Raw genomic sequence first — 12,855 nt, forward strand, 5'->3', positions numbered from 1 at the left:
CAGAAACTTAGAATACCCAAGATACAATTTGCAAAACACAAAAAAAAATCAAGAAGGAAGACCAACGTGTGGATACTTCATTCCTTCTTAGAATAGCCAACAAAATACCCATGGAAGGAGTTACAGAGACCAAGTTTGGAGCTGAGACAAAATGATGGGCTATCCAGAGACTGCCCCACCTGAGGATCCATCCCATAATCAGCCATGAAACGCAGACACTTTTGCATATGCCAGCAAGATTTTGCTGAAAGTACCCTGATATAGCTGTCTCTTGTCTATGCAGTACCTGGCAGATACAGAAGTGGATGCTCACAGTCATCTATTGGATGGAACACAAGGCCCCCAATGGTGGAACAGGAGATAGTACCCAAGGAGCTAAAGGGGTCTGCAACCTGACAGGTGTAACAACAATATGAACTAACCGGTATCCCCAGAGCTCATGTCTCTAGCTGCATATATAGCAGAAGATGGTCTATTCGGCCATCATTGGGAAGAGAGGCTCTTGCAAACTTTATATGCCCCAGTACAGGGGAACACCAGGGCCAAAAGTGGGAGTGGGTCAGTAGCAGAGTAGGGCAGGGGGACCATATAGGGGTATTTCAGGATAGCATTCGAAATGTAAATGAAGAAAATATCTAATAAAAAATTGAAAAAAAAAAAAAAAGAGAATACAATCAACAAGAGCCAGGGAAATATGTCAACAACAGAGCCTATCTATCCTACTACAGCAAGTCCTTGACACCCTAACCCAGTTGAAGTACAAGAAAATGTCCTTTAATCCAATCTTAGGAAGATGATAGAGGCCTATAAAGGGGGGATTTATAATTCTCTTAAAAATACAGGAAAATACAATCAAGCAGGTGAAGAATATGAATAAAACTGTTCCAGACCTGAAAATGGAAATAGAACCAATAATGAAAACACAAACTGAGGAAATTCTGGAGATGGAAAACCTAGGTAAGAGAACAGAAACTATAGATGCAAGCACCACCAACAGAATACAAGAGATAAAAGAGAGAATCTTAGGTGTAGAAGATACTATAGAATAAATTGATACATCAGTCAAAGAAAATGTTATAATAAAAAGTTTCTGACACAGAACATCCAGGAAATTTTGTATGCTATGAAAAGCATAAGAATAATAGTGAGATGCCCAATCTTTTAAGTTCATCTTCCATTTTAGAGAACCTGACCTAAGTTTGAATTCAGGGAAACTAACAGACTGGTACCTAACAGTAGTTTCCAACTTGGCCCCTAACAAATCCCAAGCCCAGATCCAGTCTCTAGGCTAATCCCCAACAAGACCAGTGTTTCTAGGTTACACCCTCAACAATATCAGTGTCTCTAGGTTTTTCCCCCAACAAATTTGCACCCCCAGGTTACAAGCCCACCCACTATACCAATACAGAGGGAAGCAGAAATTAAGTTTATAATATGACTCCTAGCACCAGCCAATTATGCTAAAGGCCACAGTATCTTTCCAATTAGATGTTTGCACATGTACTCCCTGCTTGCTGCTTACTATAAAGCCTGGCCCCAGTAGACATTTGGGGCTCTCTCACTACCAAAACCATCCTGCATGACAGTGGTGCATTGGGGTGTGTGTGAGCTAGCTCAAATAGAATATAGACCCTTCTGTGTGTTGCATAAGATTGACTCTTGTCTTTTTGGAGGGGGATCACTAACATTTCCCTGGTACTACAATAGGAATAGAAGAAGGAGAAGATTCCTAGCTCTTCCAGCTCAGATTATTAGGAAACAGTTTCAACATGTAAAAGCAGTAGACTTATATAAAACATTACTACCCCTGAGAATCTCTCCACTTAAGTAAACACTCCCTTCCCTGATACCTGGTATGTGCCTGATCATTGCATCATTGCAAGAGTCACTCCCCACGTAATTAAAGTAGTTGGCTGTCTTCTCTCACAGTTTCTGTGGTCTTTGTACAGCAATTGTATTCACCTCTTTTGACTGATTGGTAGAGGCTTGTATAAAATAAGTACTTAATGAATATTTATGGTATGAATCATGTAGAGGGAAAGAAACACATACTGATACTAAGTAAGCCATACTGCATAGTAGTATCAAACCCTGGAAGAAGTTTACCTTGTTACTGGGATTGGCAGAAAGTTAGAGAGCCTTTCAGGTGAGTGCCAGGGCCAGGCTGGCTTCATTGACACATACAGATATTATCTGGGCAGTGAAACCATAGGGATTCTCATACCTATGCATTCTGAGGTGATGGGGAAAGATCTCAAGGCCAAGATCACTGTCATAGACATAGGGGATAGTGCCTTCAGGAATGAGCTGTTTCTCAGAGAGAAAGTATGTTAAGAGGGAAGATCAGTAACTGTGACCATTGGAGTCCTGTGAAGGGTGAAGATGATTTGAATCAGAGAAGCTGGGTGTTCCTCACTGAAGCATGGGGTGAGACAAGTTCATAGCCCCATCCTATGATCAAGCACACAGAGGTGAATAGAGAAAAGTGGTCAGATTCAGCAGTTAAATGTCGACAGTGACCTGTACCCCACTGCCCTGGAACAAGCTAAGAGTGCCGCTGGTGCTCAGAACATGTGGGTTCATGGGATCTCCCATGTGGGTTGTGTCTCCATACTCACAGAACCATACTGGCAACTGTCAGCTTATGTCCCTGCTGTCCTTTCATGTTCACCCGAAGACTCTTCACGTGACAGTAGAACTGAATGCAGAAAGTGACCACCATGAGCTCCATGTCTGTCTGTATCACCAGGTGCTTCACGTTTGTCTGCGACACTGTGGCTTCCATGTAATTTTTGTCAGGCCCTGTTAAGTGAAGATTACATAACACATATGTCAGGAGCACCTCTTCCTGACTCTCATACAGACAGTGGAGTAAACCCAGATGATGTTGATAGGGTGGGTTCCCTAGGGTGCTCCTTAGCATCTTCAACTCTATCCCCAAAGGCAGTTTGAAGTCAAAGATCTTTTTCATTTCTCTCATTCCCTGTGCATTCACAAGACCAAATAGAAAGTGCACAGTGGGTTCCTCACACAGGGTATGTCTTCCATATACTTCTATCAGTGTTTCCACAGTTCTTTTGAATTCCATACCACCACATCTTTCTTCACTATCCTCCAAGATGTAAGACATTGCTGCAAAGAACTCCTGGAGACACAAGTGGGCAAAGCTGTAGCTCAGAGAGCTGGACTGCTTTTGAAGGATACCGATCTTCAGGAAAGTGGCAATGGCATCCTCTGCTAACCCTTGCTTACAGAGGTTGCTTTCACTGAACAGGGTTCTTCTTTGGCAGATTCCCTCAGCAGCCAGTGAGCAGAGGGCTCTGAGCTGGGTCCCCATGTGCTGCCCTGGGATTGTCAGGGAAAGGTATTTCAGGCAGAGGGCTGTGGTCGTCTGTGAGGTCAGGGACAGCTCTCCACCCTGCTCCATCTGCTTTTTCAGGCAAGTGCAGACCAACCAGCACACCCAGGGAACCTCACACAGGGTCAGGAGCACTGGGTTAGATAACACCAATCTAAAAGCAGCAATTGCATTGCTCTCGTTCACAAAATATTTGTGGAAATAGTTCTTCCGTTCAAACTCAGAGAACCCCAGGACTTCCACCCGACGTGGCTGCCCTACATAAGGAATGATCTTCTGTAGAGCTGTGGTCCGAGCTGAGAGCAAGAAGGAAGCCCCAGGAAGGATGGATTTCCCTAGTAAACTGCCCAACAGTGTGTGCACAGGCTGTCTTTGACTCCAGTGCAGACATAGCTCAGGATTCTGGTCTGCCAAGACCCATGCTGGCTCATCTATGCCATCCAGGATGAAGAGCAGCTCCTCAGGGTGAGACAGGATCTGCCTGATGGGAACGGTGGGCACTTCCTGGCCTTGTGCTATGAGCTCAGTCAGACTCAGCTGCTCATTCTGGGCCAGCTCCCTGCAACTGAGGAAGAAGACATGCTGGAAGTGATCCCTGTAGAGCTGGCCTTCCTTCCAGGCTCTCTTCACCTGCCTGGCCAGTGTTGACTTCCCAATTCCAGCAGCACCTTCTATTATGACTAATTGAGGCCTTTTATGGGTACCTCTGTTTGGGCCAAATAAGTCTTGGATCTCAATCATATGTCCTCTTTCTTCTTCTTCACATGAATACCAGCTTTTCCTGATCAAGTTTTCTGAGCCTCTTGAGCACAATTTTTCAAAGAGTAGTAGGTTTGTTAACTTTTGGACCAGATTCTTTCTTTTCCTTGACAATGTGGGCTCCAGAGTCTCGCCTTCTTGTTTTATGTGTACTTTTGGAATTGCCCCTGAATAAAAGAGAGACAGATTAAGAGAAATGTTCATATTAGGGTTGTCTGTTCATACAATCTTTCCCTCCTACCTTCTTTCCATTCTACCTTCCTTCCTTCTTACCTTTCTTTGATCCTTCAACATCTGGATTAAGTTAGCCACCTGTGTAAGCTGTATAGCATACAGGCTATAGGCATTGATATATTCTGAAAAGCTCAGTGCAGAAAGTGTGAGTTTAGAGTAGAAGATTCTAGTTCAAGTGTTCATGTGACTAATAATTCTGTGTGACATTCATTCATACTTCAGATATTTATTGATTTCTTACTCTGTGCAAGACTTGCTCTTGAGGCTAAGATTAAAGTGTGAATTCACAGGTACAACTCTGTCGTCAGCGCATGAGATGATCCACTAGCTTCACTGAGCTCAGCTTTCTCACCTATAATTTGGGGACTGTGGACTCTCCCTGTTGGAGTTCATAGAGTAGTTGGGGAGATTACAGACAGTGGGGTGGATGTCTACTCCTGACAGATCTTAGTGGACCCACCATTGCAGTCCTTACAACATCATTCTGCAAGTCCTGAGACTGTGAGTCTGATGAGAAGGTCTATGATACCAGAGACTTCATGGTTCAGGATATAGACTTGGTTCCCTGTCCCCAGGCCTGGCAATCTCTGTTGTATTTTATACTGTCTTCCAGATATCTTTGGTAAAAACAAGCCTTGTTTGTGGCTAATGTTTGAATGTCCTTCATCCTTTCTGAAACTTATGCTGAATTTTAGTTGCCAACATACAAGAAAGGGGTACAGATCTAATGTGAGTGTTTGGAGTCATGGGAGCAGGCCCCTTAATAGTTGGCCAATACTTATCTTCTAGGAATGGGGAAACTGTTGTGGAAAAGGATATCATTTCTTTCTTGTAGGTAACTGTTTGTTTTTTATACTCTATTTTTGAAGCTGAGTAGTCATAGTTTTCAATCTTAGACTCCCAGCCTCCAGAGCTATAATATGCAAACCCAAACACAAATCTCATCTCACCATTTCACTTTGAAGGAGCTCAAGATAAGACAGACAGTAGGACACCTCATGTACTAGAATCCAAGTTCATTCTTTAATACATGCTAGTTGTCCAAAGTACAAGGTTGTACTGCCATAGATGAGGTGTTGGTGATAATTTGAGTGTAGCATTAATTCACACAAGCCCTTGAGGACCAGGCTTCAGGGGCTAACTTGCCTGTGAAATCAGGATGTATAGATCTGCACTGTCATCTGTAGAAATACTTCTAACATCTCCTGAGTGCAGCAAGCTTGCCACTCATGTCTGTGGGCAAGGTCTGTCTGACTCAGGACATGTCTCCTCAAAGTGCCAAGAGAGATCCCAGCTCTTCCCAGAGCACTTTCTCCAAGACCTTCCAGATGGAATGTATCTGTCATCATGTACACATAGAAGTTTCTTTGGGACTGTGTACTGGAGGCTTTTCACAGAGATCTCTGGCCCATCTGGGTGCAAGGGTTCAGGCAAAAGGGAGTGAGTGTAAGCAGGGAGGGGAAAATCACTTCCACTGCCTCCTCTGCTGCAGCTGCCTCCACCTCAGTTGCTCACTGCATCCATCATCCTGTGCTGAGTCAGGCCAGGCTGAGTCTGCCAGAGGGTGACTAGCCATCGAGGAGTGAGGGGGTGTGGGTAGGACTTCTGGTGGTGTTTCAGGAGAGCATACCACTTCCCAGGTGTCAGTATTACAGCTCTTATGACAGAAGCTCTCAGACGACAGAGTAGTTCTCACACATCTTTACTCCTGGATAGGATTCTTATATACAGTTTTGGGGTGGGTCAGGGTCTGACAGTAGGTACTTCCCATTGGCTTGGTCTCATAGCTTGGGGATACTTTATCTGCATGTGGGAGGGCTTGGGGTGCTGCTCCTACATGACTTATGGCTAAAGACCCATAGCATGTAAGATCCTGTTCTTTCAGGCTCAGAAAGCTAAGACAGATGCTTCCCCAGGGTAAAATGGCTAGCCAGGATTGCTCCATTGATGAGGTCTGGATGTAGATGATGGAAAGGTCTGCCTCCATGAATAAGAGAGCAATTGAGCTCAATTCTTCAACGAATTAGAAAGGGCAATTTGCAAATTCATCTGGAATAACAAAAAAACCTAGGATAGCAAAAACTCTTATCAATGATAAAAGAACCTCTGGTGGAATCACCATGCCTGACTTAAAGCTGTACTACAGAGCGATTGTGATTAAAAACTGCATGGTACGGGTATAGAGACAGACAAGTAGACCAATGGAATAGAATTGAAGACCCAGAAATGAACCCACACACCTACAGTCACTTGATCTTTGACAAGGGAGCAAAAACCATCCAGTGGAAAAAAGGCAGCATTTTCAACAAATGGTGCTGGCACAACTGGCAGTTATCATGTAGAAGAATGCGAATTGATCCATTCCTATCTCCTTGTACTAAGGTCAAATCTAAGTGGATCAAGGAGCTCCACATAAAACCAGAGACCGTGAAACTTATATAGTAGAAAGTGGGGAAAACCCTCGAAGATATGGGCACAGGGGAAAATTTCCTGAATATAACAGCAATGACTTGTGCTATAAGATAGAGAATCGACAAATGGGACCTCATAAAATTACAAAGCTTCTGTAAGGCAAAAGACACTGTCAATAAGACAAAAAGGCCACCAACAGATTGGGAAAGTATCTTTGCTAATCCTAAACCAGATAAGGGACTAATATCCTATATATATAAAGAGCTCAAGAAGGTGGACTCCAGAAAATCAAATAACCCCATTAAAAATGGGGCTCAGAGCTAAACAAAGAATTCTCACCTGAGAAATACCGAATGGCTGAGAAGCACCTGAAACTTAGAATACCCAAGATACAAGATACAATTTGCAAAACACATGAAAAAGTGTGGACACTTTGCCACTTCTTAGAATTGGGAACAAAACACCCATGGAAGGAGTTACAGAGACAAAGTTTGGAGCTGAGATGAAAGGATGACCATCTAGAGACTGCCATACCCGGGGATCCATCCCATAATCATCCTCCAAATGCTGACACCATTGCATACACCAGCAAGATTTTGCTTAAAGGACCCTGATATAGCTGTCTCTTGTGAGGCTATGCCAGGGCCTGGTATACACAGAAGAGGATGCTCACAGTCAGCTGTTGGATGGAACACAGGACCACCAATAGAGGAGCTAGAGAAAGTACCCAAGGAGCTAAAGGGGTCTGCAACCTTATAGGTGGAATAACAATATGAACTAACCAGTACCCCCAAAGCTCGTGTCTCTAGCTGCATATGTAGCAGAAGATGACCTAGTCAGCCATCATTGGGAAGAGAGGCCCCTTGGTCTTACAAACTTTATATGCCTCAGTACGGGGGAATACCAGGGCCAAGAAGTGGGAGTGGGTGGGTAAAGGAGTGGGGGGGAGGGTCTGGGGGACTTTTGGGATAACATTTGAAATGTAAATGAAGAAAATGCCTAATTAAAAAATAAATTAAAAAAGAGAGAGAGAGCAACTGAAGATTTCTGACATCAATTTAGTGCACTCATGTGTACATGCATGGTGTGACTCCCTACTCATACATGCCCTCACACAGGCAAACATACATTTACATATGTATGCATACCACCCCCCCACACATACACACAGAGAGAGAGAGAGAGAGAGAGAGAGAGAGAGAGCGAGTGAGAGAGAGAGAGAGAGAAAGAGAGAGAGAGAGAGAAGAAATAAGGCCAATAAAACTCACATAAAGTAGATGGAAGTGGGAAATATTCTATTTAGCAAGGCAACCCATTGCCTAAAGAGACAAATGTCACAAGTTTTCTGTTATATATTTATCCTAGCTTTATATATTTTGATTTGTGTGTTTAATTTTAAATATTTTTTACCTTTGTACACATTTACAGCATCTCTGCTCTTGTCTCGTCTCACTTCATTTCTCCTGTGTCCCTCCTTTCCATTTCAAATTTAACCCTTTTTGTCTAATTATTTGTACAAACATAAATACATAATAAAACACACACACACACAAACACACAAACACACACACACACAGTCTGCTTAGTCCATTAAGTGCTTCTGTTATGCATATGTGTGTAGTGTTGAGCACCTGGGTTTGGATAACCTATGAGGGACTCATCTCAGGAGAAGACTGATTCTCTCTCTCTCAGCAGCCATTAATTGTCTGTAGCTTTTCACCTAGAAGTGGGGACATATAAAGCTTGTTTAGAGTGTTTCTAGAGGTCAGGAAACTCTAATGAGTCCAAGAGATGGGTTGGGTAAAAGGACTTGAGAGGTAAAGATAGAATAGAACATTTACTATGTGAAAATGGGATTTAAATTTAAGTGATAGGAATTGTGTGACAGGAGAGGTGTGGGTGGGACTGGATTAATGAAAACTAACAATGTATAAAAGTTACTTATGGGAACATACTACTTTGAAGTTAATCAAAAATATAAATTAAATAAATGTAGGCTATTGAGCAATGAGTGAATGGTGTTTCCCTCGGAAGTCATGAGCTACTAAATTCAAATCTCAGTGCTAAGTATGTAATACCTCCTAAAGAGTTCCTGGTCATGGAGGAAGCAGAGACTCCAAAAGCAACATAGCCTGTTGCCATTGCTCTTGGTAGCCTAACAGAACAAGAGTTTGACTCTATTACTGAAGACACAACATATATTTGTTACAGGACTTAAAGAAATCAAGTTGAAATAGAAATGCAATTTCTTCTATGCTGGCTTGGGCTGGGGGCTGCTATGTAGACACTAGTGGAGAAAAACCATCAATGCTATTGCCTGGCAGTGACCCTGAATGCTAAAATACTGTACTAGGGAAGACATGTTCAGTGGGGCAACAGTGGCATGGAGGTTATAGGGCAACCAACGGTTCTATTATTACTGTTGAGGAATTTCTGATTATATTTGAATTCCATGGGAGGAAATTAATGTTTGATATTGAAAACATGACCCAAAGCCCATGGTGCAGGAGGTCATGGGCCCTAGGGGAGAACCAATTACTGTTGTTTTGCTAAATGGACATATTGTTAGGCTGCTTTCTGAATATGTTTATACTCATAGTCTAGTGCTTCTCTCAAATTGGCCAGATAAACTTCTCTCTTCAGTGGTTAGCAATTAATGTAGAGACTCATATTCAGATTAAATGTCTGTTGATTGCTTGATCCTAAGTGGAATACCTAAAAGTGATTACCCAGGATCTAGGAACACTTCAAGGGGCACACGGAATACCAAATAAAAAGGACCAGAAAAACAGCTTCCTATAACAGATATTTACAACACTAAATATACAGAGCATAGAGAGGTTACTGAGTACTACAAGAAAAAAATGCCATGGCATGTACATCACATCTGATGGCAAAGTCATCAGAGTGATATGACGCCGAAGAGAGGAAGACAGAAGAATTAATTGGCTTTGTGGTATTGGTGAGTATGGAGCTTGCACCATTTATTTTCTGTAATCAGGCAAGGCTTCCAGTTGTGAGAATGGAAACCAACCAAGCCACAAATTCCTTGACACATAAGCTATCCTACTGTTCTAACTTGAGGTCAAAGCCACCAGAGGAAGCCCATGCCAACAGGGCCTGGATGGCCAGGAACTGGAAGCTTGACAGCTCAGAGACCTAGGGTAGAACCAAACATGACTGAATAACAATAAAGTCAATGAAATGATTCCTAATGATATTCTGATGTCCTCAGAGATTGGTGCCTTGCACAATCCCCATCAGAGTCTTGCTGGTGCAGCTGATGAGAGAAGATGCAGAGACCCACAGGCAAATACACCGCCCTTAATTCCAGGGGCTTCCTTGGAGCAGTGCCCTGGCCCAGTAGTGAGACTGCAGGTGCAGGATTTCTAGGTGAAGCTTGAGGAATCCCTTGGAAGAGGGAGATGAAGGATGGTAGGTGTTTGAGGGTTTAAAGACAACAAAAGATCACAGCCTGTGGAACACAGTCAACTAAGCAGAGCTCACAGGCTCTCACACAGACTAAAGTGGCAGTCATGGAGCCTGCATGGGTCTGTGCTTCATCCTCTGCACACATGCTATAGTTGTTTAGCTGGTGTTTTTCTGGGACTTCAAACAGTGGGAGAGGCAGTGTCTGATTATTGTCTGTTCTTGGAACCCTGTTCTTCCTACCGGGTTTCCTTGGTCAGCCTGGTTTCATCTCATCTTGTTATGCTGTGTTCAGTTGATATTCCTGGGAAGCTTATTCCTCTCTGAGGGGAAATAGAGGAGGAATGGATTGGGAGGGAGTTGTGGAGGTTTAGAAAGGAATTAGGGGGAATGGAGTCTGAGGGGCTGTAGCCAGAGTGTGTTGTTAAGAGAGAAGAATAAATAAAAAGTAAAAATAATTAGTCCAATTAATTAAGAAATGTGTTTTGACAAAAATGTTAATGAATCATGACAGTGAAGGCAAAGCTATAGTTCATCAACTGTGAGCCATGACCTCTCTAAGCCTTGTTCTACTTTTCACAAGGTAGAACAATAGTAGTCTGTCTCTCAAAGTTTGACTGTGAGTCTCAAGTGTGAGTGAGATGTACGTGAAGCCCTGGCACGGGGCCTGGAATGAGAGATGCTCAGGAATCCCACTGATAACCCACTGGCCACGTGAATGATGAGGAATCCTGTGGTAATGAGTTCTTCGATTTACCATTTCCCTGCTCAGAAAACCAAACAGTGTTTCCATGGTGGAAAACACTAATTTAATTCAAAGGGTTTCCTGAAAGCAGTGGTGAGGCCCAACAGTGAGACTCCAGGGGCAGGATTTGTAGGGTGCTGTTTAGGGCTTTTGGGTGCTTGGGTTCTTGCTGTGTACTCTGCTCATGTCTTTGTATCACCTTAAGGAGCTTATCTCACTTGGGCAGTGAGTTTAAACTTTCAGCCAAAGGTAAACTTGTTCCTTCTTGATTGCTAGTGGTGGGTTGGATTGAGGTTTCTAGTCCTCAGTCACCCTCTCTGAAGGTGGAAGATTGGGTAAATTGGCCTAGAAACTCATGGTCTGGTGGGTTAGGGCTAGAGAAGATTAGCAAAGGAGTGAATAAACTCTCCCAGTGAGAAAGGATCGGGAGGAAGCATCTAGTTACAGAACTCTCACAGGCTTTCTGACAGTTACACTTTGAACTCATACAACAATCCTGTGAGATGATGGCAGGACGAGAATCGTCAATGTCACAGGATCTAGAAGCACCCAGAACAATTATCCCTGGGAATGTTTGTGAGAGACAGGTTAGGTTAACTGAGGTAGGTCCACCCTGACTGTGTTGTCACCATTCCAAGTGTTGAAGTTTTGGACTGAATGAAAAGGAAAATTGATCTGAACAGCAGCGTTCATCTGTCTCTATTTCCCAACTAAACACTAGTGACCAGCTGTGTCATTCTCTTCTTGCTCTGGCCTCTGTGCCCCGATGAACCATTCTTGATCTGTGAGCCTTTCCTGTATAAACTGCTTCTGTCAGAATACCATGATAAGCCACTAGTACTCCTGGATAATAGCTTTAATAGACTTCACTGTGTAGCTCAGGCTGATTGAGAACTGAAGTTCCTCAGCCTCAAGATGGGGTGGGAAGAATGGACCTTGAAGGAAAGATAAGGGTTGGGTGTAGGCTGGATTTTCATAGAGCAGCAGTGGATGGAGGAGAAGAAAGCCACTCCTTAGGCACTGATTGTTCTAGGTTCCAGCCCTATGTCTGTGTCTATGTGCTGTGAGCCTCTCTCTAGACCTTGTGCAGTGGAGAGAGATGGCAACTTTGATCCTCACGAAGAGGAGGAGGCAAGGATGTAGTCTGTGTAAGTGCAAAGGAATTAGAGGAACTCAGTAGAAGAAACTGGCTGAAGCTGAGGCAGGAGCATACCCTCTTCTCATGTCCATCTCAATAGACAAGACCTTCTTGGAGCTTCAGGACCTCCCTGACTCCCAGGATCTTCAGTGCCCATTCAGATTCTGAGCTGAGCTCTGGGTGCCAGTAGGGCTAGGCTCACTGCTGTCCCTCATGGAGTCCAGTTTCCCCAACTATAAATGCAACTTCAGCACTGCAGAGCCCAGAGGATCATTTCTAGCCTGTGACTCTTAGCACTCCACCATGCTGCTCTGGCCTTGCATTTGAGTTCCTTGTCCCAGTTCTCCATACAGTGTGTGTGTGTGTGTGTGTGTGTGTGCAGCTTACATGGAAAGAGCCACATGTGTGTGACTCAAAGTCCCATCCACAGCTCTCAGGCTAGTTAACCTTTTCTTCTGCATCCAGACTTGTTAGATTTCAATTAATTTCTCCTTTAATATCTGAAAATGTCTCCAAGACTCAAGGTCTGAGCTTGGTAGTTTTGAGGAGCTTTGTTGGGTATGGGATTGCATGTTGAGGACTTTTCCTTTCCTTTCCTTTCCTTTCCTTTCCTTTCCTTTCCTTTCCTTTCCTTTCCTTTCCTTTCCTTTCCTTTTTCCTTTCCTTTCCTTTTTCCTTTCCTTTCCTTTTTCCTTTCCTTTCCTTTCCTTTCCTTTCCTTTCCTTTCCTTTCCTTTCCTTTCCTTTCCTTTCCTTTCCTTTCCTTTCCTTTCCTTTCCTT

At 43.4% G+C, this 12,855-nt stretch overlaps 1 protein-coding gene across 2 annotated transcripts in view; it reads right to left on the reverse strand.

Annotated features, from left to right (window-relative positions):
• LOC110305614 (NACHT, LRR and PYD domains-containing protein 1a-like) overlaps positions 1 to 12,855 on the reverse strand; it is a 143,960-nt gene that overhangs the window by 128,814 nt on the left and 2,291 nt on the right. For both annotated transcript variants that reach the window (XM_021177642.1, XM_021177643.1), the window contains exon 2: positions 2,619 to 4,284. In XM_021177642.1, the coding sequence (XP_021033301.1) occupies positions 2,619 to 4,284 (1,666 nt within the window). The remainder of the gene's footprint in view (positions 1 to 2,618; positions 4,285 to 12,855) is intronic.

This window comes from Mus caroli, chromosome 11 (genome assembly GCF_900094665.2).
Source record: "Mus caroli chromosome 11, CAROLI_EIJ_v1.1, whole genome shotgun sequence".
Taxonomy (NCBI): domain Eukaryota; kingdom Metazoa; phylum Chordata; class Mammalia; order Rodentia; family Muridae; genus Mus; species Mus caroli.